The sequence below is a fragment of the Lonchura striata genome, chromosome 3 (assembly GCF_046129695.1).
Source record: "Lonchura striata isolate bLonStr1 chromosome 3, bLonStr1.mat, whole genome shotgun sequence".
Lineage (NCBI taxonomy): Eukaryota > Metazoa > Chordata > Aves > Passeriformes > Estrildidae > Lonchura > Lonchura striata.
The window spans coordinates 50,327,261-50,354,865 of NC_134605.1; the positions used below are offsets into that span (position 1 = coordinate 50,327,261).

The 27,605-nt window shown below is 38.7% G+C and overlaps 1 protein-coding gene across 3 annotated transcripts in view; it reads left to right on the forward strand.

Annotated features, from left to right (window-relative positions):
- PDE7B (phosphodiesterase 7B) overlaps positions 1-27,605 on the forward strand; it is a 168,190-nt gene that overhangs the window by 105,575 nt on the left and 35,010 nt on the right. For all 3 annotated transcript variants that reach the window (XM_077782133.1, XM_077782134.1, XM_021553116.2), the window contains one exon: positions 24,816-24,899. In XM_077782133.1, coding sequence (XP_077638259.1) covers positions 24,816-24,899 — 84 coding nt within the window. The remainder of the gene's footprint in view (positions 1-24,815; positions 24,900-27,605) is intronic.

Here is a 27,605-nt window from a genome sequence, read left to right on the forward strand (position 1 = left end):
AGCACAGGAGGAGGCGGCAAGGGCAGATTAGCAGGGCTTTGTGCGGCAGTGCTTGTGTATGAAACAAACAGCTTTTGACAGGAAGATTACAAAAACTGGAATTATGAAGAGAGAAGAGCTGTTGCTAAATGGTGAGCATGTATTTGCTTTATTTACCCACCATTTTCCTTCTGCTTTAGCAGAGGTATCTGCCAGGCTCTTGAAAACTTTAATGACCCTTGAGCTGTCACAAACTTAGTCATCTGTGCAGTAAAGATGCATTTGCACAACCTGTTGGGTGGGCGAACCCCCCTGCCCTCCCATGGGCTCCACTGTGCTGCTAATGCCAGGGCACAGAGTTCATGCAGAAATTGTGGCAAATTGCAGAAAGACGGCTGTCGGGTGCTGTACATTTTGAACTTTATACATCTCTCTTGAAAAGACAGGCGGATGAACAAAGGAAATGCAGGAGGCCAGAGGCTGAAAAACATCCTTGTGAGAGAATGAATTCCTTCTTCTAATGAGAGGCTTTGTCACCGAGCCACGAACTTCAGAAAATAATGATGAGTGGTCATAGGTATCTACGAAGAGTAGAATTCACTTTAGACTGATAACAAGAGCAGTTAGAGTGAAAAAAAGAACCCTCTCTAGAAGAGCACAGCATGCACCCATCTCTCTTTGCAGCAGGAATGAGAATATCATCATCCTCTTCATAGAGTTACAGAGTTCTTGTAAATGTAAGGTGAGAATCAGAGAAAATAGTCACATAACAACTCAAAATTCCCTTCCTTAACAGTCCTTATTTTCTTTCATCCTGATAGAGGGCTTTAAAGAACAAAATGTGTAATAAAAATGCTCGTGGGTTAAGGTACTTCGATTAATTCGCTTACTAGTTCTATAGAAATGGATTTATTAGAATAACAAATAGCAGAGATGTTAGGAATTGTAATTAACTAGAGACAACATGCCAGTGTGTCAGCACTTACCAGAAGCTGACATTCCTGTCACAAAGTTGCAGAAAAATTTTAAAAAGTTAGCAATTGTTTGCTGCCACAAAAGGTGCTTTTGCAAAGTGTGTTTTAAAATACAGCTTCCTGTTGTAGGCAAGCCTATTGTTCAAATATATTCTGTTCTGGTTCTTATTTTAGAGTCACTTCTACGAAACTGCCGAGGGGTACCCCAAAACCCAGATAAACCACACACTGAGAAGAGTGTTGTCTGAGACCATGAAAAGACAGTTCTCTTTGCTTTTTTTGGTTTTTCTAGCATTTAATTTTTCCCCTACAGTTTCAGGGTTTGGCCCACAGTAGTTGAAATGTATCCTTACACAAAAACCTGCAAAGAAGCCTTATCTCAATATTCTTTTGAGGACAGACATGAGGACTGTCTGTATGGATTTGTCTGTCTGTCTACTGGATTTGTAAGGAAATAAGTGTTCTGCCTTAGCAGTCTACCTTATGTATGTAGACTTGTCAAAACCACGGTTGTTAATTTGTGTGCTGGTAGAGAAATGTCTTAAAGTAATTTCATCTGAAGATGGTAGGCTTGTTAAAGTACAAAGCTCGTCAAAGTTCTACACTCAAAATCTCATGGAAATTGAACAAAAATACTGTGAGATGTATTACAGTATTCTCTTAGTATTTCCAATCCAGCCAAAATATAATGTAACTTTTTTTGGGACTCTTTGTTAAGACCAAAAATATTACTTTCCCATTAGCCTACTCCTCTTAAAGGCAAGAAATTACAGCAAAACTCTGTATCTCCAGCAATGAAAACTGTTCACTTTTGTACCAATTTAATTAAACAAGCAGAGCTTCATCTCTGTATGAAAATGCACTGAACATCAGCTAGGCAATCATAGCATTCCTCAAGTAGCTGGGGAAACTGGACTATTGACTCAAACTGCATTTATTGACACAAACTGCACACACACACACATTTCAAATGTCTTTTTTTTTTACTGCCCTGGTGAAAATCCTCATTTTCTCCTATTGCATATAACTGCTGTGCAGGTACAGTGAAGTAGAAGCATTAGATACTTCACAAGAGTGGTGGGTGTTGCATTTATGCTGTGGGACTGACTTTGGAAAGGAGCCTTTAAATTAGTATTCATTAGTTTCAGATAGCAAAAATTATGCAGATTTAGGCAAGCCGACAGAGGATATTTCCACATCTTTCAATGGGTTTGTACAGGCTGAAAGCATCTCATATAGTGCTGCTCAAGAATGTATAAATGGTAGTTAATGAACTGTGGTAAACTAGAAGTAAATATTCAGATATGGGCACCATAGTATGTAGCTCAATGAATTTGACCACAATTATTATATAATTATTGTGGTAATGAGTGGTTTCTGAGTTTTGACTTTACAAAGCATACGAATGTACTGTTAGTAGTTTCTTGCTAAGGATTTAGTTTAGGATTCAAAGCTTGCTGTGAAAAGCAAATGTTTTAGCATGTTATTGTCTTTCTGAGTTAAGACTGGGAAAGTATGAATTTACAATCAGAAAACATACTGAAAGCTAGAATGTTCTTGAGTAATATCCATAAAATAGATTTCTGCTTAAAACCTTTATAGATGGGTTTTTTCCTCTTGATACTCTCGAACTAATAGTTATTAAATCCATTTCGTTTTATGTCAGATAACTGTTGAAAATACTTATTTGAAACCCCTCCACAAAAAAAAAAACAAAAAAAACCAAAAAGCCAAAAAACGCAAAAACAAACAACGAGCCCCCAAAACAACAAACAAAAAAAACCCAAAAAATCCAAACAAACAAAACCAACAACAACAAAAAAATTAAGGTTATTCTAATGGGATTTTACATATTATTCTAAATTACTCCCAGCATTTAAATAGGCATCTCCTTTCTATACAGCTTGTCCTAAAATTGTAATCCTTCTAGAGAATTTTGTTCTTGGTCACTAGGGGTCAGTGATTCGGCTCCAAGTTAAGATGCGTCAAATTTGGTAAATGAGTTCCTGCTGTAGCTTCTTTAAGCTCCACTGGCTTACAGCTTTGACTGGAATGAGAGCTGAGACATGTAGCTCACATGCAAATGCTTACATTTAAGTATTAGATAATAGGGAATTTTCTCTCAACCTTTAGGTTTTGTTAGACTCTGGTGATGTTAGTTTGTGATGGGCCTGATCTAGATCCAGCTCAAGGTTTCTCAATGGCCAAGGCAAAATTTAGCCTCTTCAAGAACAACAGAATACATATTCTGTCCTTAGCTTTGGTTGCAGCATAACTCAGTATTTTAGTGCCACTAAAAGAAATTGAGGACAAGGAAGGCTGAGGAAGGCTGGTGGGACTTGCCAGGCAGAGGAGTGGAAGTTCTAGGAGAGGCAGATGGGCTGCAGGAGCTCAGAGGGGTATAGAGGCTTCTTCCCCAGGCTGACCTCCCAAGGTATGTTTTGTAGGGCTGGGATGGGTCCATGGGGGGCCCTCACCTCATTGACAGTACAAGAGAAACCCACATCTTAGTCTGTAAGTCCACTCCCTTCACCAAGCTGCCTTTATTTCTTAAGTTCCCCAAACAAGAGCAGCCAGGAGGTGTGCTCGTAGGTCCAGCCCTAACATGCACGGCCAGCCTGGCTGCACTGCCAGCACCCAGCAGCTCTGGCAGCATAAACAAGCCAAGGAGGGGGCAGGCAAATGCAGCTCATGCTGCTTAACCCAATCCCTTCCCATTGTGGTGGCAGGAACAGGGAACAGTCTTTCCTTTGTCCATCTTACACCTGACTCCCAGAGGGGAAGTCAATACAGTAGGACCAAACACTGAGACCCAACACAATACACAGCTTCTTGGCTCCACCTTACAAAGTTGGGGGTTTTTTTTAATATTTTGGCCAAAAAGTGTATTAGTAAAACTCAGGTGATCTGAACATTTGCTGTGTTGCTGTTTGCTGTGATGGTAAAAAACAAGAATAGGAAAAAAAGGAAGAAACTTGAAAACCCACTGGAGTTATGTCTGTCTGCCATTTATGTCTCATGAAGTTAGAAATTCAAGCATGTTTTTGATATCTCTCCTAATACTTAATATGTATAACTGTTGATCATGATTTTGGACAGTTTCCTGATTCTGCATAAATAGTATTCTCTTTCCTAAAGTATTAAGGAAACTTCCCTGCCATGTTGGAGGGTTATCGTTTTTGTATTATGTGGGCTGCTGGGTAGGTGGGTGGGGGGTGATTTGCTTTTTTTAATCGGTAATGAATTACATCTTAAAACAGCCTTCTGCTTTTCTTTTGGTCTCCCTCAGTGCAAAAGAATACTGCAATGTTTTCTGCACTTTGGTTTTAAGGGACAAACAATGTTTGATGTAGTCTGAAGCTTCCAAGAACCACTTCTATAATTTTATTTAAAAGATTACTACTTGACAGATAAATATTTTTTCCAAGTAGAATGTGCTACCCTTGATAGGCTGTCATGGACAGCATGGAGCTGTTAGCAGTGAATTGCTTTGTTCAGTCAGAGCGTGGTCATTTGTGGCTGCAGCTGTTCCCATTTAGCTCTCTCTGAGTTGTTCTGTCCTGATTTTCCGTGGGATCCTCAGGAATAACTGAGCATCATCCACTGGGACAGCAGAGCCCTCAAAACTGCCTATTAATCTCCCTGAGAATTAACCCCATAGTGTAAATGGCAATGCTTGTTTTATGACATGAGGACTTGACAACAGAGAAGCAAACACAAACCAACTTACTCTTAATTACTTTTTAAAGGAAAGCAGATTTTCTCTATAGTGATAATCAATGGGTTTGTGTTTGGAAGAAAGACAGATTATTCAAAATGAAACCAAATCTGCCTAGGGCAGATTTTCAGTGGAGCTTACTCCTTTTCAAGTTCACTTATGCTTTCCTAAGTAGTTCCTGAATTATCTTTAGTAACTGTGAATTAAAGAGTGACCTGTACTAAAAAGAAAAAAAACTAAAGAAAAAAAAGAAAACAAAAAAATCAACCAAGGTCTAAATTACTGTTAGGAACAATTTTCAAGGCAGCAGTCCAATTGTATCAGCCAATACATTCCTCCTATCTTTTATTTTCCATGTCTAAATGGCATTATGAAGCACCATCATATGTATTTCTTTCTGAATCTTAACCTTCCTGGTAAAAGGTCAGTGACTAAAGAGTGACTTTGACTACATTTGTCAAATGTGGAAATGCAGGACATAGCTTGGGTCTGTAGGTTTTGAGAAGACACTCTTAACAAGTCTGTTGTCAACACCAGCATGAGGAACTGCCTGAGTCACACCCACGGAGAAGCTGTACTGGTAGTCTGTGTTCCTGTAGCTGCCAAGTTCAGATCCATCTCAGTCTAGAACAGCTCCTTTGAAGAGAGGATGCTTATACTGCACCTCTTTTGGGTCCAGTGCCTCACAGTGTACAGCCAGGACGTTTCATCTCTGTGCTGCCCTGCCAGCTTTCCAGTGCCACGCTCCTCCATCCAGCACACGGCTGGTGTGGGAGGCAGCCTCATTTCCAGCATCAGCTTCTCCTCCAGCCTTACAGCTGGAAATGGAGGCAACTAAAGGCCTGTCCTCTTTCTGGAAGTTTCAGGCCTTCAGGTCCTAAGCCCAGTTTTGGCATGTAATCCTAAGAAATGGCTTTTGTAAAGATTAACTTTGGATTTCTTAGCAACCGCTGAAGCTGCATGAATTGAAAACATCACGTTATCAAGTTTCCAAGTGGAGTGACAGATTGTTCCACCCTGTCCTATGCCATTGTCAGATGAGAAAATTGAATTCTTCACTCCTCACCATGGGTGCAAAAATAAATACAAATTCTTCATAGCTAGAAATGAATAATGTCAATTTTGTAATGACAAGATATTTCAAAATCACAGTCTCACGTCCTTTAGAATTTGTTTTTCTTTAGCAGTTTCCTCTGTTAGAACATGTTTACAGTAGGTACTCTTTTAAACTAAAATTCATAAAAGGATTCAAAGAAAGAAAACAAGAAAATTACCTTGACATTCAGTGAAAGCTGTAATATCATGTAAATCATTACTAATGGAGACCAATTATGGAGGCTCAGAGTCGACTGTAATAGATTTTTCACACAAAGGAGGAAGGATGTTGGACCTACTGCAGAGTTGTGAAGAAGTAATTACATACCATCTTTCGTACCTAACGAATGAGATATTTTTAAAGATGTCACACTAGCCATCACATGCTCAAGAACATCATGTTCTAGGCAGTGGGGTGTTTTATTGCATTTACATCTTTTAGAGCAGCCATCTGTACGGCAGCATCTGTGTGCCTACCACATATTTTGGGTGTGCATGTGCATTACCATTTCATTTTGTGCAGTTGTTTGGTAACCTACTGAGTACCTTGCAGCCATTTAGTATCCATGCTCTATATGCTGACTGCTGTCTTTTCTCAACCTATGTCCAAGTTCTTTTTCGAAGTGATTTCTTTTCTACTTCTCAGTGGGACCTCCTCAGGACTAATGCCTCCCATATAGGAAAGACATCCTTTTTTGCAGTGGTATTTATGCTGCTATCTGAGAGGATTTAATGAAATCTATTAATTTGAGGTTCAAAAGTCTTGTAAGAAATAATTATTTATTGGTGGCGAAGATGGAATAGATTGCATATGAATGCTCCGTCACTTCAAGGACCTAATGCCATGTGCCCCTGGCTCTTCTGTTAATCTTCATCTGATTTTTCAGTTCTCTGTATCAGCATTTCCCTAAGTTATGAGTAGGTTTTAGTTAATGCCTCTTGTCTCCTGCCTCTGCCTTACAGCTGGTGAAACATTTCTGTAAGGCAGTGCGCATTGACCTGATAGATGGAAGGCTCCAGTTGCACTTAAAACTAGATTCACTTTTAGCTGGGACCAAGTGGAGAAATAAAGTGGCACTAGGACATGTCCTATTTGTGAAATGGAGCCCAGACTGAGGAGCTGCCTCTCTATTAGACTGCATTGAGAGAGTCCCAAGAGTCAGATCCAGCCCTACACCTTAATCTGTATGTTGTTGTGATGTTTTCTGTCATGGAAATACAGCTATGTTGTAGGATCATTTAGTGATCTGAGTATAAATAGCGAAACTTTTTCAGCTTCAACACTACTTTACTTTAAAACAAGTCACTTTTGGGTTTCATGACTCTTCTCGTTTGTCTGTTGCAATCATCTGGACACAGCACTTACCTGCTTGTTGCAGAAACTTCAGGTACTGAAAACCTGAGGTGTCATCCTGTTCTCCACCTTCCTTCGGAAGTGCAGAAGTCTCCTGGAGACCAAAACACCTTTGTGTAAACAAAATGTTCTACTTAATAATAGGGTGACAAATGAACAGTGTTTGATGTGAAGGAGTTTGGACTTAATGGATTCTCAGAAGTCAGTTTCAGTTTCCAGCATTAGTTTCTCATGTGTGAAATGGACTTTAGCATCTATGTAAGAATGAAGTGAGCTTACTTTACTATCACTTTACTATCGTACCTTGCGTGCATTAGCTGGAAAAGTCTGGTGTTCTACCTGCATTTTGAACTGGTCGGGTTCGGTGTGACCTCTTGTAGAAGGCTTTGTGAAGGAAAAGCAACCCCTAACAATAGCAGTTAAACCCTGCATATTTTGTGACCTTTACCACTAGTTACATACAAATTCCTCAGTGTTTCTTGGAGACATAACAAGGGCAGGACATATATGTTTTCTTTCAGTTAATCTCCAAATACCTGTTTTCCCAGCCAGAATAAAAGTGTAAACAAGAGAATGAAAGGAGTTTATTTTCCCAACTTGAATCTTTTTGTCAAAATCTTTCATCTTAGAATCTTACTGGTAAATAAGTTTTAGGAAAGGATCATGTTTCTGAAATACTTACAGTGTTTAAACCTTTGTTTCCCTTGATAAAATAATTTACACAGAAACCATTTTGACTATCTTACCAATCCACTGCTGTGGGAGACATCACACCTCAAAAATAATTGAAATATGTTTAAAATTATTTTTATGCACATAAACTGTATTTTACATGTGTGCAAATATATATTTCTCTTTCCTCTTTCTTTGCGCTTTGGTTTTTTTCCATTGGAGATTTTTTCAGGAGCTTGGCTACTCAAATCCTGCACCAGTCTGATTTAATTCATGGCCACCTCTGCCACTTGTTGTTTTGTCAGTATAACCTTCATAGAAATCGTGGATCATTTCCATGTATTAATAGGCTACTTTAATGAAATTAGTCTCTGGCAAATATAAAATTGTGCTGGTCTCTCAGAGTAGTTGCCCAAAGCCATCTGAAAAGGACTGCTTGGGTGAGGAGAGGTTAGAGATACTAAAGATACCAAGCTAGGCTGAATTTCTATGGAGCATCTAGCAGAGACTACAGAGAAAATTACGTTTAGGAAAAAAAATGTAGGTACGGTGAGACCTTGCATTTTTACTGTGTTTCTAGGTTTTTCAGTTTGTAAAAGGAATGTCTTTAAGCTGGTTAATTAACATGGCAGGAGCCTCCACAGTGTCTACAGCTACAGCAGGACAACATCTGTCTGCAGTAATTAGGCAGGAGCTTCCATACTGAAGGGCTGCTCACAGATGGAGCGGATGGCTTGCCAGGCAGATGATGCAGAACTGTTTATACAAACCCACTTCTACTCTTAAAAACAATAGCAAGCACATATCGCTGGCAGTCTTTGGGTGTGAAACTAATTATGATAAATCTGAAATGTTAAGTGCCTGGTGTTTTGAAAAAAATTATATTGGGAAGGGAAACCCACCTCAAATTCATTCATATTGATGTGTCAGAAAAATACAAGGTCTTATTGATAGTTTATTGTACAATGTAAAATAATAAAGGCCTTTGAAGAATGGGTAGAGATGAAGCTTTCTTGGATGTGCAGAATAGCTTTCAATAAAATAAATATATTTCACACCTGTCTATTTATTGATGTTGATAAGATTAAAGAATTAAGATTGTTAAAGAATTTCTTCTCAGACTCTATCAAACATTTGAGGCCGTTTTGTTCAGGGAATGTGTTGTCCTTCAAGGACTAGGATGTGAAATTATCTGAAGATATTTGAAGATGCCCTGTGGTGTAGGAGGGTTTTTCCAGTACTTTTTCTTTTCCTGTATATAATGTTCATAGAAAAATTCTCATAGTACTGCCTGCGCCAGTATTGATTAGGTGACACAGGATTTCATGTGAGCTAGAATTTACTTGATTTCAGCTGAAAATATGATAAGACCACATAAAATCTCAGAGCAAATAAATGAAGGAGAGACACTTGGACTAAACACTGAGGAAAATTGTACAATTGTTGGCTTTGATCTCCCCAGGCTCCCTCCACCCTCTCATAAATGTAGTGAAAACATTTGTACTCTATGACTACTGATCTTTTTATGATTATGCACTTTTTCTGAGGATTGCAAGTAATGCTACAAAGGTTGTTGGCAAAGGTGCTTCTTCTTCCACTACGTTGTAGTTGTGAAAGAAACTAAAATAACAATTTGGTTTACTACTACTCTGGTTTAGCTACTTATGCTCTTCTTTGAGAAGCTCATTTTAGAAGATCTCATAGCCTGCCTTTTATATCTGCTAGACAAGGTATTGTTGAAGGCAACTTAGTGATTTGCTAAAACCCAGTTCAGTTTCTCCATTCTTCACTGACATCTCTGGATATTAGTGTGTAATGTAGTATTTTTGCTTTTTATGTGTTAGCATGTCGAGGATGGATTACAGGGCTTACTTCTTACTAACAGTTACATTTATTTCATTTTAGAAAGTGTATATTAACTTCAATTTCTTGCACTTTCAGTTTGTTCCACTTCAGGTATTTACCTGACTATGGGAAAAAAATATTACAAGTGAATTTTTGGGTCTAGTTTTTAGAAGTGTATTGGTCTCTGCTGAATTTTCTCACAGCCTGACATGAGTGTCCTAGAAGTGCTGGTTGTCGCTGCTTGTTCTGAGGCTGTTGGGTCAAGGTCTTGAATACATGTGATTTTTATAAGTTGTAACTTCCAACTCTATTTCTGATCTGAAATTTCAAGACTCCTCAGTAATATGCAAACAGAATAGCATATCCTTTTAGTTGTGTTAGGATCCTGTTTGCCTGAGTTTGTTTTCACCCTTCACCAGTACCAGCACTTTGATTTTTCACTGACCACAGTGGTTCCTACGCTATCTGCAGACTTTGCAGTATCTGAACACAGATGCAGTCATTCAGTTTCTGAAAATGAAAGATTTGGGAACAGAGAATGCCGCCTCTGCCCCAGGGGCCTGAGGGTGTGCTGCATCTGCTGTTCCTTCTGTGGAAGGCTCAGGACAACCTGTTCTTTTCTTCCCAACACCTCCCCAGACCAACACATTTCCTTTTCTGGGATCCCCAGTGATGATGCCAGTTACAGAGATTGGGAAATAGGGTCACAGAGGTGATCGAGGAATGGGAAAGCCACCAGGTTCACCCCCAGAACCCCACTGCCATTTGCATAGAGTGGAAATTATTTTCCCCTTTTATTATACAAATGGAAAGTCAGTTCAGAAAAATCAGATTAGTCTTTTCAAGCAGAAAAGCAGAGCAGGCTGTTCATCTCCTTTGTGGGAAGTGACCACGTGTAGCCACTACCTCCACTGCCTTTGTGCATGAGATCTCTCAGTGTCCAGGGCTGGTGGAACACCTGGAGATGGGCCAGCAAATCTCAGAGCAACTGCAGGAGCCAACACAGGTACTGAAGACACCCAGTACTTTATATCTGAGATCTAGGAAAAACTATTCTTCCTATATCTAGGGGAAAGAAAAAACAGTAAACATTTGCAGAGCTTTATCTCTTAAAGACAGAGAGAATAGGAACATCTCATACTGAAACAACTGATCTAAAGTATGAGCTCACAGCTGCAGTGTACTAAACAAATAAGATAGTGCTGGAAGAATTGATTTTTCTCTATACCAGTCCCTTCCTGCTTCAATGGATTATGCTGCATTCTGGAGAGAGAATTACTCAGCTGCTTGGTATTGGGGAGGAATAAAACAGGCGGCTCACTTTAAGCTGAATTGGAATATATGTCCTTTGTTAAGACACCAGGTACACTTCTGTCAGCTGGTAGAATTTTAGTCAATGTTTTTCATCATATAGTTGATACAGGATCAGTGCTTGAATAGCTGTGAATACAGTATACATTAATTACCTTGCTACACTTGTGTGGGAACTGAGTACAGCATTTCTCCCATTAATATACATCTGGTATTAGAGCCTGCTCCAGAACATTAGTCAGTTCTACAACTATAGACAGAATTTTATTACATTCTTCAGTAATGTGATAATGATGAGCTGATTCTTGCAAATCTTCATGGATTTTCTCATCATTATAGACTCAAATTAAAATTTTACTTTTTTAAAATATCCAAGTGTTTAGGTAAGTGTTTCGCTGGTTCAGTCAGTCAGCCAAATATTTGAGAAAAGAAGGGTAGTGGAAGTTTTCTAGCATTCTAGCAGAGTTTCAGAATTGCTTTGCTGTAATAATTTAAAACCCAATTTGCAGAACCTTTATATTAGATATTATCTGGAAGTAGAGTCTTAACTAGTTAACATTTATTTTCATTCAGGTATTGATTTTTCTTTGCTAATCCTTAGCTTCTGAATATACTGTTAAGGTAGATTCTAGGGAAAAAAAAATCCCTTTTCTGAATATTGCTTCAAGTTACACTCAGTGTTTATTCAAGCTGATCTGTTTTGAAGAAAATACAGTATTCTGTATACTATTTTTACTGTTACATCTTTCAGCTCCCGGAACAACAACGAAATCCTCCCCACCGAATGCAAAATAAAAATTAAAAACAACAACAACAACAACAAAAAAACAAAAACACACAAACAAACAAACAAAAAAAACCAAAAAAACCAAAACAAAACAAAAAAAAACAAACAAAAAAAAAAAAAACAAACAAACAAAAAAAAAAAACAAACAAAAAAAAAACCAAAAAAAAAAACCAAAAAAACAACTTTGCTTGGTATGAATTGCACAAGAGTATGAGCCGAGAAATACTTCTTATGTGTCTTCACATGCACATGCCAAAAGGTCTCTGCCAGAGCTGTTCTCTATTGGAATTTACTGGGGCTTGTGAAGAGCAAATACTGAAGCACTGTCTTGTTCTTTCTCCATTAAAATACTATTTGAGGAGGAGCCTGAGGAGCTGGGTTGCTCAGAAAAAGATCTGTTTAATATCTAAGACAGAACCCCTGGGTTGCTAAGCTGTAATTGAAAGGTAAATTTTGAGGCAGTGCAAAATTAAATTACTATTTGCATAGTTTATTGTTCCTTTGGGATTTATAAAAACATCCCCAGTATTCTTTGCCTCCACCCAAAAAAACTGTCTTTGCTTGTTGAATTACAAGTTTTAGAGTGCAGTTTTCTTTCTGAAAGACTTGAGCAACTATTTGAATTCCCTAAGAGTATGTTAAAACATGGGAGACTAAAGCCTCAGCTTCTGTTCTCAGTCCTGGTTGTGGAGAAAGGCAGTATTGCAGTGTATGCTGTCCATTGGAGGACCAGGCATTTCTCATGTAAAAACATCTGCAATGTTGTTAATATTTTTTGATGCTGTTTTGGTTTTATTGTTTTTCTGTAATCACTAATAACAGGGATGAAATGCATGGGGCTTTTAGTGGAAACTTCAAATATAAAGTTTACCTTACAGTTAAAAAAATAAATATATTTACTAATGACCCTTCTTAAAGGATGAAGTAATTGAAAGACATTAAATAGGAGATAGTACTGTGTGTCTTGGCTTCCAGAAAGGGTATGATGCCAGCCTTCTCTGGACTGCCAGCATCCCAAAAAGCTTCCCTGCTGGCTCTCTTCACAGTGGGTTGCCTGCATATGCCTCCTGGTTCTTGATGCTGACACAGTAAATAAACTTTGCCAAGGTTTATGCCACAGTGAGCCTCAGTTTTAGATAGTCTCTAGGTGTAGTTCCAGTGTAGTTGTTCATAAATGAAGACTGCTGGCTTGGGCCACTTAGCAGGTGAATCATTTGTACACTTTTTACAATGTTAATTCATGGATTTGTCCATTCATGATGGTTTTGGAAGATTATTAATCAAATATGTATTGATGCAGATGTTGAACAGTGAGTCTGAAAAACAGGTTTTTTCCTGACTTCTTGTGGCAGTAGGTACAGAGTAGGAGGAAGGAGGAAAATGCTTTATCTCCCCTGCTCTGTCTGTCCTCCTCAGCAAGGGGCCCAGGAGAATCTATTTATTTCCAGGGCAAGACAGGATTTCTCTCTCTTCAGGTATGCTTGACCTTTCTTTACAGAGGGTAATGTTCAGTGCAGATCCCCTATGGGACATTGTTTGTTAATGTGAAATCAGCACTCACTGTACATAACTATGGGATGAGAGAAGAAGATGGTGATGTAAAATGTCCTTGAGAGTGGGTCTGTTATGGTGAGCCATGCTTAAACCTCTCTGCATACCTTGCTAGTTGCTCTTCCTTTCAGATGATAAGGTTCTGCAGTTTCTGGAATAAAGAGCTGGAGTGGACCCCTATATTTGTCTAAAGAAGTTGTGTAGAGGCTACCTGGCAGCAGCTTGCACATTTGCTGGGCTCAGTGGAGCTCTGGTGAAGAAGCCCAGATGCCACTTGCTCCTGCCGCTGCTTGGTCATGGTCAGGGCTCAGCCATCCCAAGAAACACAAAACCAGGTTCTGGGGAAATAACCAGACTTTGCCCATGGGAATCACCTAATTAGATGGTTTTATCAGGTGTTTTGTAATTACAGAAATACGTAGATAATTATTTTTCTTTGAGCCAGATTGTGCTTACTTCTCTTAAGAATGTGCCATGAAGAAAAATGGTAAACTGCTATTTAATTGTACTTTAGATTATAGATATTTAAGGCAGCTGAACCACAACAGTATAACAGGGCACAGAGACTATTTAAAAGTTTGAGTAACATGAGATTGATCCAGAGCTTTCTTTTTGCCACACTTTTCTGAAGTTTTAAAATCTACATGCATAGTATCAAGCAAGAATGATCCAGATGAGTGATCTGTTTAAGTGTAAGAGGTAGCATATTTGATAAATTATAGCCAGATTAGGATTCTGCATTTGATGATTTGGGTGTGGTGTTTTTTATTGGCTTTTTTTTGTTTCTTTTTTTTTTTTTTTTGAACCAATGAATTATTTGAAAAATACAGTGTGCAAAACAGGAAAAGAAAATTATTTTCCAAACAGTAGATCAGTTAAGCTCAGCTTCCACTTGCTGCAGCTTTGTTCTTGTGTTTAGCAACAGGTTCCATCCTGAATAGTTATGTTACATACATATGCTATATTTTTATTTAAAAAATAATTTATGATTGAGAAATATTGCATGATAAGATGTAGACTAGCCCAGTACTAGCTCAGGAAATACTCATCTTGAACAAAAAAAAATTATGCTAAGGTTACCTTATCACTAGAAACCAGTACTTATTTTGGACAAAGTTCTCTTGCCTTATTGATCAATAATTCACTGAGTTATGGAGGCATTTTTATGTTCCACAGAGATACTAGACCAAATTTAAAAATAAGAAAGAAGATTTACAGTTATTTACTGTAGATACTTCTTTTGAATTCAAAAGATAGAGAAGAATTTATTGTAATATATAATGTACAAAAAGAATTCAAATCATTAACCTCAAGATATCTGTTCCTGCAGTCTCTCATGTAGATAAAGCTTTTAATCAGAGTAGAGCTTCAGGTTGTGTGCAGAGTTTTCTCCTGCAAGAGGTAACAGGCACCTTCCTGTGCTGCCAAGCCAGTGCTCAGCACTTCCTTCTCCTCCTTCTTTCTCCTTGTCATTGCTCTCCCCAGCCATGAAGACCCTTGGGGTAGCCCCATGGTGAAGAATAAGTGGCCAGTGCTGCTGGGCTGGTGGTTACTGGAGCACTGCACAGTACTCCAGCCTCGGGAGAGGGCAGTGAGCACAGGGGAGGCTGAATTACTGCTGAGTCGGAGGCGAGGAGGAAGGGTCACTTAAGAGTTAGGGACACATGCATATATCTATCTATCTATCTATCTATCTATCTATCTATCTATCTATCTATCTATATCTATATCTATCTATATCTATCTATATCTATCTATATCTATCTATATCTATCTATCTATCTATCTATATATATATAAATATATATATTGATATATAGATATATAAATATATAGATATACAGATATGTGTGTGTGTATGTATGTATGTATATGTGTGTAAATAGATATATATGTATAATGCAGAGCAGAGTCAGAAAAGAGGAGATGAAGAACATATAGAGTCTGACAAGGAAGGATCATCCTGTGGTCAATACACAAGATTCAGACAACTTAAGTTTATTGTGTCACACTCATCTCCAGCGTTGGCTTTGTACTGATGCACCTTAAAGGGTTGTGCAGGCACCACACGTTAGATACGGTGAGACAGACAGAATCAGCAGAGATTCAGCCTCCTTGTGTGAGGGAGATGGCAGCTGTACAATTTCAGCCCAAAAATCAGAGGGGGGCAAATTCAGAGGGTCCTGTGCTTTTCCTGCTTGGCTCCACAGGCTGCTGTTCTGTGAAAAGTGTTGGATAGACTTGAGGTTTTGGCTAATGTTAGGTGTTTCAAAAGTAGTCAGTGGCAATTGCTGTGTTACTACTTAAGGTTTAAACATGTGTCTTTTGTAGTTCAATGGGAAAAAGAGGGTGGAGAAATCTTGTGGGCAAAGCTGTGGAAATAGAGGGAAATTTTCTTAAGTGTCACATTAAAGAGTTGAAAGCATATTTTGATTTAATGGCACCAGTAAACCCCTCGGCATTCATTTTCTATTGTGTTGTCTAACTTAACTGTTGGTTGTAAAAAAAAAAACAGAGATAATTAATGTTAGAACTGTGGTAATGTAGAAACCAGGACCAGAACTACAGGTAGAAAATGCTGTGGAACCACTGAGACCTTGCATTAGAGAACTCACTGTCTACTCAGAACAAACAAAACACAGAAGTGGAAAACTGAGGCATGGAAAGAAAAGTTTGTTCCATAAGAAACCAGGAAATGAGCTCAGGGCTTATGATTATCATCCTGCATGTTATTTCCAAGCATGCCCTCTCTTTCTCAGAAACCAAAAATACTAATACCAAATTACTGAACATTAAAAAAAAAAATTGATCTGTTTCCCTTTAGAATGAGCAGCATTTTTTCATTAACATTTATGTCATTATATCAATTGTTATTTTACATAAATTAAGTATATGTAAAATTTTAAGCAATGACTATGCTAGATTTACATGCATTGTAATATCAACTGTTTCTTGCTTGCCAACATAGTAGTGCCTTAGCAGAAAATGAGAATCATACCCTGTGTCTTAGTCAGTGCAACCCATTATGTGTGTATACTTACAAATAAGTTCTTGAAGAACTTGCAGAACAAAAAAAAAAGTTATTTTAAAAGATCCCTTAACAAATATTATTGGTGGATGAGAAATGAGAATGCAGAACAGTAGGGCAGATTTGGTTGAATAAATGTTGACAATTAGCTCATCTTCCTGCAGAAAAAGAATCTGTTTTTCAACTGCAAAACCCTCACTGGTGGATTCAAGGAGTCCAATTGTCTTCTCACAGTAGAAGCATTTAAAGCATTGACAATGTTCAGAAAGTCAGAAATCCATACGATAAAATAAGATGCAGATATTTGAAAGAATTCAGTTTGAAGTCACAATACATAGGCAAATACAAAAGGGTCTCTGAAACAGAGTGTCTGTATCTAGAATGCTATTACAGTTAAGAAAATGTAATTTATATTCAGGATAACAGGGTTTTGATGTGTTCATGAGAGAAGAAAATCCTCATCTTTGGGGAATGACAACAGAAATAGCTTCACCTATTGCACTCTGCATAAAGATCTAAATTCTATACCTCTTTTTGTCATTGGTCTTACAAAAAGCAGATTTTTTTTTTCTACAAAATGAAAGCCTAATGACTTGGAATTGGCAGTGTAGATGTGTTAGAAGTTTGTTATTAAATACATGTTTATTTCAGTAGTTGAGAACCTTGCTGAAGACTAGAATCACAAAATTTCAAATTGAATAAGTAATAATGTTCTTTTATTTATGCTGTAATTTATTTGGGAGAGGGATGGGAGTAGCATGACAGTAGGATTTTATGTTCAAAGTTGCCATGGTAATGCAACCTACTACCTGTTGCGAAGACTATGCTGTAGATGTTATTACTTTTATTACAGCTCTTTATCCTTTAGTTTTTAAGGTGTTTGTTACAATTCAATTTCATTTTTAGGAAAACCAGTAAGTTTTGCCGCTTGCCAGGAGGACTCTACAGTAATAGCAGTGATAGCAATGCGAGAACCTGATTCTGCTGACTCCTGGCTCCTGTCCTCTAAATGCAGAGATATTTACAAACTATCAAACCATATAGGAAGACAAGATTATCAAGAGAGTTCAGTGCCCTGTCTATATTAATAACCACTTTTTCTGTAAAGTCAGTGATCAGTATTTGGAGACAGAAATGCCCCACCAATAACACCATACAAAACATACAAACAGGTGGTTTTCTAGCATTAGAACCTGGAGGATCCTGTCTGCTTCAGAGTGTCCCAGGATCTCTGTTACTGTGCCAACCCTGCTGAGCAGCAGCACTATGATAAGCCTGAAGTCAGCCAGAGTGCTTCCATTTGGGATCCTAGCTGTGAGACTCTCAAGATACCATCAGCCCCTCTACATAGTAGATGGCTGGCTCAGCATTACAGTGCACAGAAAATATTTATCAAAGTCAAGATGGTTGTCTGAACCATGCTTTTTAAGTATGGAGATGGTGATAGAATGACTTCTGTCTTCGGCATTTAAAATGCTGTATTTATACAACATTCTCTCTTGTTGGATTCTTTTTTCAAGACCTGTCTCCTGGTTTTAGTTCAATAACTCCCTATCCTTTCCTGCTGGATAACAATTATCTATCTTTTTATCTGCATGTGAAAGCCATTGGTTGAATTTTGCAAAATTTGTACTGACAAGCTCCTTCCTATATCTGAATCTCTCATGTCTTCAAAAAGAAAAGTTCCTAATTAAGCAGTCTGTGCAAATTGCCCATTCTTATGCTCTGCTCTGTCTTCGTGTCCAGTCGTTTAGGACTTTATGTAAGCTTTCATATAAACTTTTAAATTTTGTCTAGAAAATACCAAAAGTTAAGTAGATATCATGAAGTAGGATCAAAGAGATAAGTTACTGTTTTATCCAGAGCAGTACTCTGATGGCTGTTGCGTCACAAGTGCTGTTTTTTGTTTAACTGAGCTGTGGGCTAATATTACACTGTATGAGTGTACACTGTGCGTACATATGTGTTTTGATGTGTTCATTAATGTGAACGAAAGGCGCATGTATGTGTTTTGTTTGTTAACAAATAGTCACAGGGATAATCACAGTGGAAGGCATACTCACAGCTAAGGGGTTTGGTGTGGTCTCAGTTTTCTCAACACAATCCTCAAGGATGAGGTCTTGGATTCTTCCCTCCCATGCACTGCTTGTATTTGTGGCACCTAATTTAGGAAAAGAAGGGTCTTAGACTCCATCTGCATCAGTCGGAAACATTTTGGGTCTTTGAACATCTCTTTAATCATTAGTCACTGGGCGGAGGCGCCTACTTCTCTCCACTCATTTAGTCCTTTGAGTGTGTGAAATACGTTTGACCTTAAGGCAATAATTCGTAGCCCATTATCAAGTTCAAAAACAAGTGAAAGAATTGCCAGTGCAATATAATACATTGATGTTTTGGAAACCTACCTTTGTTAGCTCATGCAGTGGAGGGCCACTGTCTGTCCAGTCGACTCTAGCCACTTTTTCAGTCAGATGTTAGTGTTGCAGGCTCTACATCTGCTGCTGCAAGAACAGACAGGTCTGTGAAGGGGGAAATGTGGGTTCTGCTTCAATATCTGAGTTTCTGATAACTGCTTTTATCTGGTTCTCGATGGCAGTTTTCTCATCCTCTTGGTTTTCACTTGTCTGCAAGAATTTTTTCCAAAGTCTGCATGTTGTTAAGAGCTGTGCCTCAAGATGTGTCAGTTCAGTCTTCTCACCAGTCAGTGGTGTCATATGGTATGGTTAAAGAGAGGATTTCTAGAGTGTCAAAGACTCATTTATCTCGTTCATTTGTCTGAATGGACAGCTGTTAAAGGTATGCCTGTGGATCCTCGGGTCTTCCTCTGTATCCAGGTAAGACATACCAGGAGAATTCCAGCACTGAGAAGGGTTTTATGAACAGATAGTCAGCTGCTCTTTCTTGCATTTTACTGATTTGCACAGGCAGAGGTGGTAGTACTGTTTGGGAGGTTAAGATACAGCTGTGGTGTGGATTTTGGTGAGTAAAAGAAGGGCAGAAATTAGAGCTGGCAGGTACAGTAAAGCAGTCCCAGTAGTTCTTGTTGAACATAAGAGCCACCATGCATTTCAAAATACTAAGAAAACAGAACATGGGTGAAATGTCTCATCTGCAGCTGGAAAAGGAATCTTCAATAGCTGAATGTCAAGTAAATCACTGGGAATAAATTAATAAAAATAATTCATTCACACAGTAGGACCACTACTAGGGAAATTAAGTAATTTTCTGTGTAAAAAAAAATTTACAAAACTGAATTACAATTTCTATATCATTATTTTATCCTCCTTTTTAAAAAGGGAGTACCACCAATTACTTTCCTTTGAAACAAAACTACAGAATGCATTCAATCAAATCAATACATATGAGCTCATCAGGACTACTAGCAGAAATAGTAGAACCATGCAGCATACAGCATTGAAAAACATACATTTTGGAATGTTTTCATGCTTAAAAATTCAGTGCTTACAAATGAATGAAGTGAGGTGGCTGCTCCAGTTTCTCCTGCTCCAAAGGGGAGTCGTCCTGAGTCTGTAAGCCTTAAATCAGTCTCTTTTTATCTGTTCAGAGGAAATGGTTTTGTTCAGAAGATCTGATGCACATGAGAAATCTTTATAAAATGCCTTTGACAAACAAGAATTTACAGTAACACTTTTAGCACTAATACAACAGAATGAAAAGAATCCAAACCAGCATGAATCACCACAAACAAGCATTAGATCTCTTCAAATAAAAATATAATTCCAGTAATTCTGGTACTCACTTCTAATGTAGCTTTTCATTTGAGTTTGCTGCTTTTACAGAGCAACACTTCTCTCTTTTAGAAACCTTCCCAGTAAAACCAGATTGATGCTTAAAACATCATCAAGCCCTCTACCTTCAGGTCAAAAATCCCAAGCCTGTTCATAACTGAAATAGTGGAGGAGCCATGGGCTCCATGGAGTCCACAAGAGGCCTTACTACTGCTGCTTGGTTTTCCATGAAAAGTCGTCAGCCACTGCAGTATGTACCCTGAACAGTCAACTTAAGAAATACTGGAATGTAGATTGTAAGAAAGCTTGACTGGAATAAATACTTGTAACCTCTTGTGAATTTGCTGTGGTATTCCCAATTTACCACATGGAGCTATGTACTAAATAGAATCAATAATACAGTGGTTGGCCCTAACTTCTGCTGGATGAAGCTACTCTGTTGTTTTGTCACAGCTATGGCCCTGTTTTCTCTCCCAATTTGTTGTGCTTGCTCAGTGAAATTGAATCACACGCTGTTTCAGGCAAGTCTTGGAGAAGTTGTTTTCCTCGGTGCAGATGGTTCTTTCCTCCAGATGTGAAAGGCAGTTAAGAGCTGCCTCATTTTTTTCTTAACCCTTCTGAACCATTTTGAAGTGTCCTTGATGCTATGGCTGCAGTAGTGCCGTGGTTCTTGCCCTATAGCTGTTTTTCTTATGCATATCAGTCACAGTTTATATAGGTTGCTTCGGTTTATTTAGTTTGTGCTCTTGCCTGTTTTAACAAGGACAAAGTAATATTCAAGAGCACAGCAGCTCCTGGGAGATGTCCCTGCTGGAAGCTCTTGTAGCAGTTTGGCACCAGTGAGGGTGCAGCCCCTGGTGTTGGCAGCTGCAGATGTTCCAGTTTTGCATCTTCAGCCCAAAGCAGTCGAGGAGAACCTGTACCCTGACCATTTCCCTTCACCCTGCTTGTTTCATTTGGGAACACAATTTCCTGCCTTGCTTCCATAGAATTCCTTCCTTTCACTCTAAAAAGGATTATTTATTTAAAACTCCTAATTGCATAAATTGTCAGAATGACTGCTTAGCTTGATTTTTAAGATGGAGACAGAGAGATGTAAAGGTCTGGTGGACTGATGAAAGTCAGCATCAAATTCATCTGCCAAAACAAAAAAATAACATTGAATGTGTTGCTATGAATGTTCCTTGCCTCTTGGAAATTAATGTGATAAGTTGCATATCTGGTGTAATCCCTGTTCTTAGTCTCTCTGTTGAGTGTAGTTAGATGTAATTAAAATTAATAGGGAAGAATATAAATATTTTCCAAATATGTGAGCCAAGAAAAAATGGAGGAAGGGGAGGTGTGGTAGTTTTAGCCCACCACCACTTCCTAACTAATCTTTCTCTAATGATGTAGAGAGAGACTAGGTGGCACCTGATGAAGTATTTTGAAATAACAGATTCATGAGGTAGAGCAACTCGATAACATCTTTGACTCATCAGAAACTTGCCTTCCCTCAGGATAAAGTTAATAATCATATAAGAATATAAAGATTTTAGTGGCTTTTCCTAAGTCAGCAGGGATACAGATTTATTCTGCGTACAGGATCCTGTAGTGCTAGAGACACCCAAAATTACATCAGCTGTAAAAAAATGTAAAGTTATACAAATAACCAATTGGAATCATCACTAATTTTTCATGACTTCCATTCCTGGGGTTTGCTAGTTCAGTAAAACTCATTCACATTTCTTACTAATTGCATCGATAACTCCATTGTTTTTCCTCTGTTTGCTGAAATTACTTGGAATAGTGTTCATAAGCATCTTATTTGGCTAGTCTGTAGTTCTATATGAGACAGCAGTACTGTGGGAGGAAGCTGGGCTACTGGGAACATCCAGGCATCTGGGCCACAGAGCAGTTGGGACAGAAGAGGTGACAGCAGCAGTGAACTGGATTTAAAATAGCTGTTGCTGTTAATACCTGGTATCTCCCATCATTGTGTTATCCTCAAGTATCAGTAGTGCTCTCCTGTGTCAAGATCATCAAGAAAAATTGTTTAGGACCATTCCCAGCATGAGTTTTCTAAATATCATGGAGATTATTGAGTAACTGTTCCCAAGCAAAAGTTTCCTTTCAGTCCACTGTGTTATCTTCTTATGTTTAGTCTTCAGTTCTTGTACTCATCTCTTGCCTTCTCTTGTATGTTTAACAAGATCCATATTGTTGAATTGCTCTACAGTATTGTTTTCTTTTCCTTTTGTCTAACAGTTAGTTATTTTATTTGAGGTAATTAAGTATCTTGTATGGTCTACTTTTGGTAAGCCCACCTTTTGTTTTCTTCCGTGTTACAGTTGCCTACCTTCCTTTAGTGGTCTCTTCCTCAAAATTTGGGTTCACACTATTGTAAGCAATCCTTTTGATACATGACTATATTATTTTCTTTTTCTCTAGTACTGTGGTACCTCCTCTGATTTGTTGGATGTATTATTTCATGCCTAGAAAAAAATATCAGTCTTGCTGGTTTTATAGTATCATATGCTTTGGGTGTTTTTTCAGATTTTTGGAGTCTGGATTTCTCCTTTTTTTGTTTTTAATGTCTCTTCTGATACAGTCACAAGTGACATGTTTATCAGTGTGTAATGCAGGGGATAACTTGCAGATTCCTGTTAATTCATTGGTGCCTGCAGAAAAACATAAGCGTTGGTCAAGGCATGCTCTGAATTCACACCCGTTCTTAATTTGCTGATGCCTGGATTAGTAGCAGGCTCAAGCCTGCCTGATTTTTTTGAGTTTATATAATGTGTACCATGTGCTTGCCATTCTTACTCTTTCTGCACACGTGAGCCAATCTGATGGGGTTACCTGTGGCAGAGAGCAATGCTTTTAAGTCTGGATGCTGCTCCATGGGCTCTGGCTTGTGAGTGCTGATGAATTTTGTGTCGGTGTTTTACAAACTCTCCAGCTATTTGCTCCACCCTTCTACTCTTTAATGCAAGGATCGCGGGGGATGGGTTCTTGTGCCTTCATTGCCACAATTACATTGCGTGTAATTTTAAGCTGCTGATGAAGGTAGACCCACGGCATTATTACCATACCTTTGAAGTGGAACAGCTGAAGAGCAGGTAGAGGTTTGCACCTCCTGCCCCTGCTATCAGAAGGGGTAAGTGGGGCAACAGCAGCTTGAGTTGTTTTGGACTGGTTCCTTACAGAGGTTGGCAAGCCGGAGCCGAGAACAGGGAACATGTGTTCTGTCTCTGGGAACAAAAAAGCAAAGTGAAAGTAAGGGTGAGAGAACCTAGATTTATATTTATAATTAAAAGTGACTGTGTTTGAAATATTCTTAATTTGCATGCACTCTCTTGTGTCTTTCGTATCTCTAAGGACCCCTAGAGGGCACGGAAGTTTTTCTCCACCTCAGATATTTAACTTAATAATTCTATTTGGCTTTATTCCCTTAAACATAATTGTAAGCACATTTTAAGTGAACATAGATAGAAAAAAAAATAACAGCATTTAACTAGGTCCTTCTTTATTCTACAAGGTGTTTTCTTGTTTTTAAACACAAACAGTAGAAACTAATATTAGCAGCCAAATTCTTAAATTATTGTTTAGGTTAGTCGGATGCTATATTTGTATCCCAGAGGAAATGCAATTCAAACTAACTAGAAATTCATACTTCATTACAAACTTTATTAGGGCTACAGTGTGAGCTGTGTAGGGATGGGCAGTGGGTATGCTTTCAACACTGTGGTCTCTGTTTCTGTAGAAGAGGAATTAGTATGGTGAAGAACTAGAGTACTCTAACTAGAACCTCAAGGTCTCCAAAATTCATCTTATGTAAGAATTTTTAATATTTAGGTCTTGTTGATTGCCAGTAAAGGAACAATTACATTTCACTACAAGATACTTAAAATTAGGGAAACATAAAAATGACTTATGCTTCCCCACTAGTTCCTGTCTACTTGGAGAGAGGTTTTGTAACTCTTATATATCCTGGGGAGCATTTTTCTCCTTAAATTAGTTTTGCCTATTTCATCAATATCACATGGTAAGTCGGGAACTAGTATTTGTGAATTGCACAGCAATACACAATATTAATTCTGAGTATAGTGTTGGCACTTCATCACCTTTAAATATACATACTAACACTCCAGAGTAATGCTTATCTGAGAACATCAGGTTTTCACTGACATGAAACAGCTGCAGTGTTTGAGGAGAAGGCTTGAATTTTCCAGAGTGCTCAAAGAGCAGAAAGTAAAACAAAAACAAACAAACATACAAACCAACCACCTAAGTGCAAAAACATCTTTGTACTTTTTGAGGGGGATTTTTTCATCAGCTGATGGTTTTGAGACCAGTCACACAACTGTGGAGGTCCATTGGATTGTGAGCCTAGTGCAGATTGGGACCTTTGTATGTGAAACCATGACAGTCAGAGTCCTACCTGTTCTTGCTTGAGAAAAAAAAAGGTAGATGTGTGCACTTTTTGTGAAGCAATGTCTCCTTGCATAGCAAGAAGTTGTTCAATAGGATATTGTTGTTTAATCTCAGCCAGCAATGAAGCGTTTTTGTGTCTTTGTTCTGATAAGAGGATCAGCTGTACTGCTTTTCCCAATTACCGAGGGATGTCGTGGGAGATGATTTTTTGGACCTTAGTTTTCCCACTGGAGGAGTGTAATGTCGTCACTTTGTATTAAAAAATAGACTTAGATCAAAACAGCAGAGAAAGGCAGCTGCCCCTTCTAATGTCTCGGGGGATTTTGTGTTTTGCAGGAGATGCACGGGTGAGAGGTCAGACAGGGGTTGTCTCCGAGCGCCGCGGCTCCTACCCATTTATAGACTTCCGTCTTCTTAACAGTAAGTGCAACTCTTCCTTCAGGTCTGTATTTAAATGGAAACAAATAAAAATCTCTATTGAAAGTGTATGAACCAAACTATCTCATCCCATATGTATCTGCAGCTCAGCTGTCTTCACACAGTCAGCATTAATTCCATTATTTCCACTCAGTGTCTGGCTGTGAAATGCTGTGATTGTGTGAGTAGCCCATAATGCTCAGTCTGTCAAATGTAAATACAGTAGGGCCATGGGGTGTGCTAAGGAAGGAGCAGGGGCAGTTCAGAATTAAAGAGATAAACCTCTGTGTCCTTTAGCCTCTTAGACAACAGTTGGAACAGATTTATGTGAAGCTGTTATCCGGTCATATAGAATTGGCACAGAAGGAGAGCATGTGACAGCACTGACCAGTGGTTTACAATAACATTAATTTTTCCAACAGTTAGAAAAGCCCCATGGAGTCTTCTCATTGACGTCAATGGATTTTGGGTCAGGCCAGCAGTGAACATCTGTTAAAAATAATCTTAACCTCATTTTGATTGAAGTTATTTTGCCACTGTTGTAAATAAAGGACAGCAAATCTAAAGAGAAAAAAACAAATTGAGACCATGTTGTTTTTTTTTTTTTTTCACCTGATGGACTCTCTATACTGATGCAAACTCATTAGTGGGTGTGTAGAAAATAAAATAAGAAGAGCCACTTAGTTTTGGGCCCTGTAGCACTCAGCCTGGGTGCTGTGTAAACTTCAGTGTTCAAACACAGGCAGATCTCAATGTGTCCTTGTGTACTGCGCAAACAACCTTTGAAAAAAGTGTTATTCACTGTCTTCATCGAAACAGACTGGAACTCCAACATTTGCAGTGCTGACTCTGTTATGCTTCTAGTGATTGTTCTTTTCATCAAAGAGCAGTTCAAACCAAAGTTTGAATTCTCCTTTTTGTACCTCCTTGTCTGGGTGCCTGGGGAAGGGAGGAGGAAGCGGGGAGGGAAGAGAGCGGGGAGGAAGCAAAGCAAAGCAGAAGGGCTGGCTGGGAGTCAGCAATGAAGAGGAGCTGGGGAGGGGAGGGCATGGGCTCTGATGGGCTGCATTCACCCACTCTGGCAGAGTTACTGCCACCCAGCAACGTGCTGCTATCACTCTTGCTATTAAAGATATTTTCTGGGTTGAAAGTCCATCAGAGAGCTTGCTATGGCTAAGGTGGAAAGACAAAGGGTAAGATGGGTCCATCAGTTTTCCCAGGACAAAGGGAATAACTTACTGGTTGAGCAGAGTTTGGAGGACAGTTTAGTTCTGACTTGCCAATGAAAAGCATGAAGAAAAATCAGGTGTAGGGTAGCTAGAAATAGTATTGGTGATGCATGCCTTTATAAAGACCGAGAGAAAATAAAGCACTTTTCATTCATGAAGTAGAAGTGGATATATATTCATATTCAAATATGACTGATGACTAATAAATTAATTATTTCTTTTTTGTTTTGAATACATACACATTATATAAAATTCAGTTTCTTTTAAACTTTTCAGTTTTCAGTTCCTTTACCCATGGAGAAGGAAGAACACAAGAATGGTTTCAGGATCTTTTTCTGGTGTAATAATTTTTTCCTGGTGATAGGGCTTTCACTTCTAACCCCTGTAGATGAGTCCTGCCATCCTCCAGATCCTGCCACTTTCTGGGAAATGCTGGTGCTGTCCGTGGGCTGTGCAGCAAGACATCCATGGCGAGGGATGCTCTGGTGAATACTCAGCCTTTAATCAGGCCTGGAGCAGGGCACTCCACATAGCTCTTCTAAATACCAATGCTGAACCTAAAAAGTGGTACCTCCTTGTGTTGTGTGCACCTTTAGTCCAACAGGGTGGGGCACCTGGGGGTTCTGTGCTCCCATGCTCTCTCTCACAGAGACCTCCAGCTTGCACTTTTTACCACTTTTCCATAAGCTGAAATAAGTCAGTATGGCTGGCTGATCATGATCTCTGTAAGGGAAAGCAGTGATCCTGATTTTAGATTCCCCATGGTTTTCAGGTTTTTATATATTTACCGTTTTCTCTCTAAAGAGTAATGTTGCCTTAATTTTTCGGTGCAAAATGAAGTGGGATTTCTAGGTACTTGACTACTGATTTTGTAGCTGGCAAGTGCACGCTGGGCCTGACTCACTTGGTGACCTACAAATAAATGTGTCAGAGCATGCAGATGTGTTTTGCCAGGAAATAAACAGGCTTTTGTAATACTTGTTTGTCTACATCTTTCTATTAAATCCATTTCTGCTGTGCAGAAGTAGCAGAAAACATGAGCACATAAGCAGCAAAAAACATGGTGCTGCACATCCTCGCAAAAAGAAGTATATATAAATGCCACTACTGCATACTTTATTGAAAAGTACCCAACTATTACTTGCAGTAATATTTTGTCACCATGTTGCATTTGTTTGGGGGCAGTAACTGGCAGGCAGCAACTGTATACTGAAGGATGTTAGAGTGAGGGAAGAGGCAGAGGAAATTTTATGGTAAATATCCTCAGAGGTCATAAACAAAAGCAGCATAAACATTACTCCCACTTCTCACTAACAAACTGGGCTTAAATAGCGACTGTTCCATCTCACATCTGAAATACTGTTCCAAATATCAGTACCAGCTTTGTTTTAAAGTAAGGGAAAACACTGAAGCTCATTCTGAAACAGTTGACATTTATTATGTAAAAAAAATACAGGACATTGATATTTAATGTCAGATT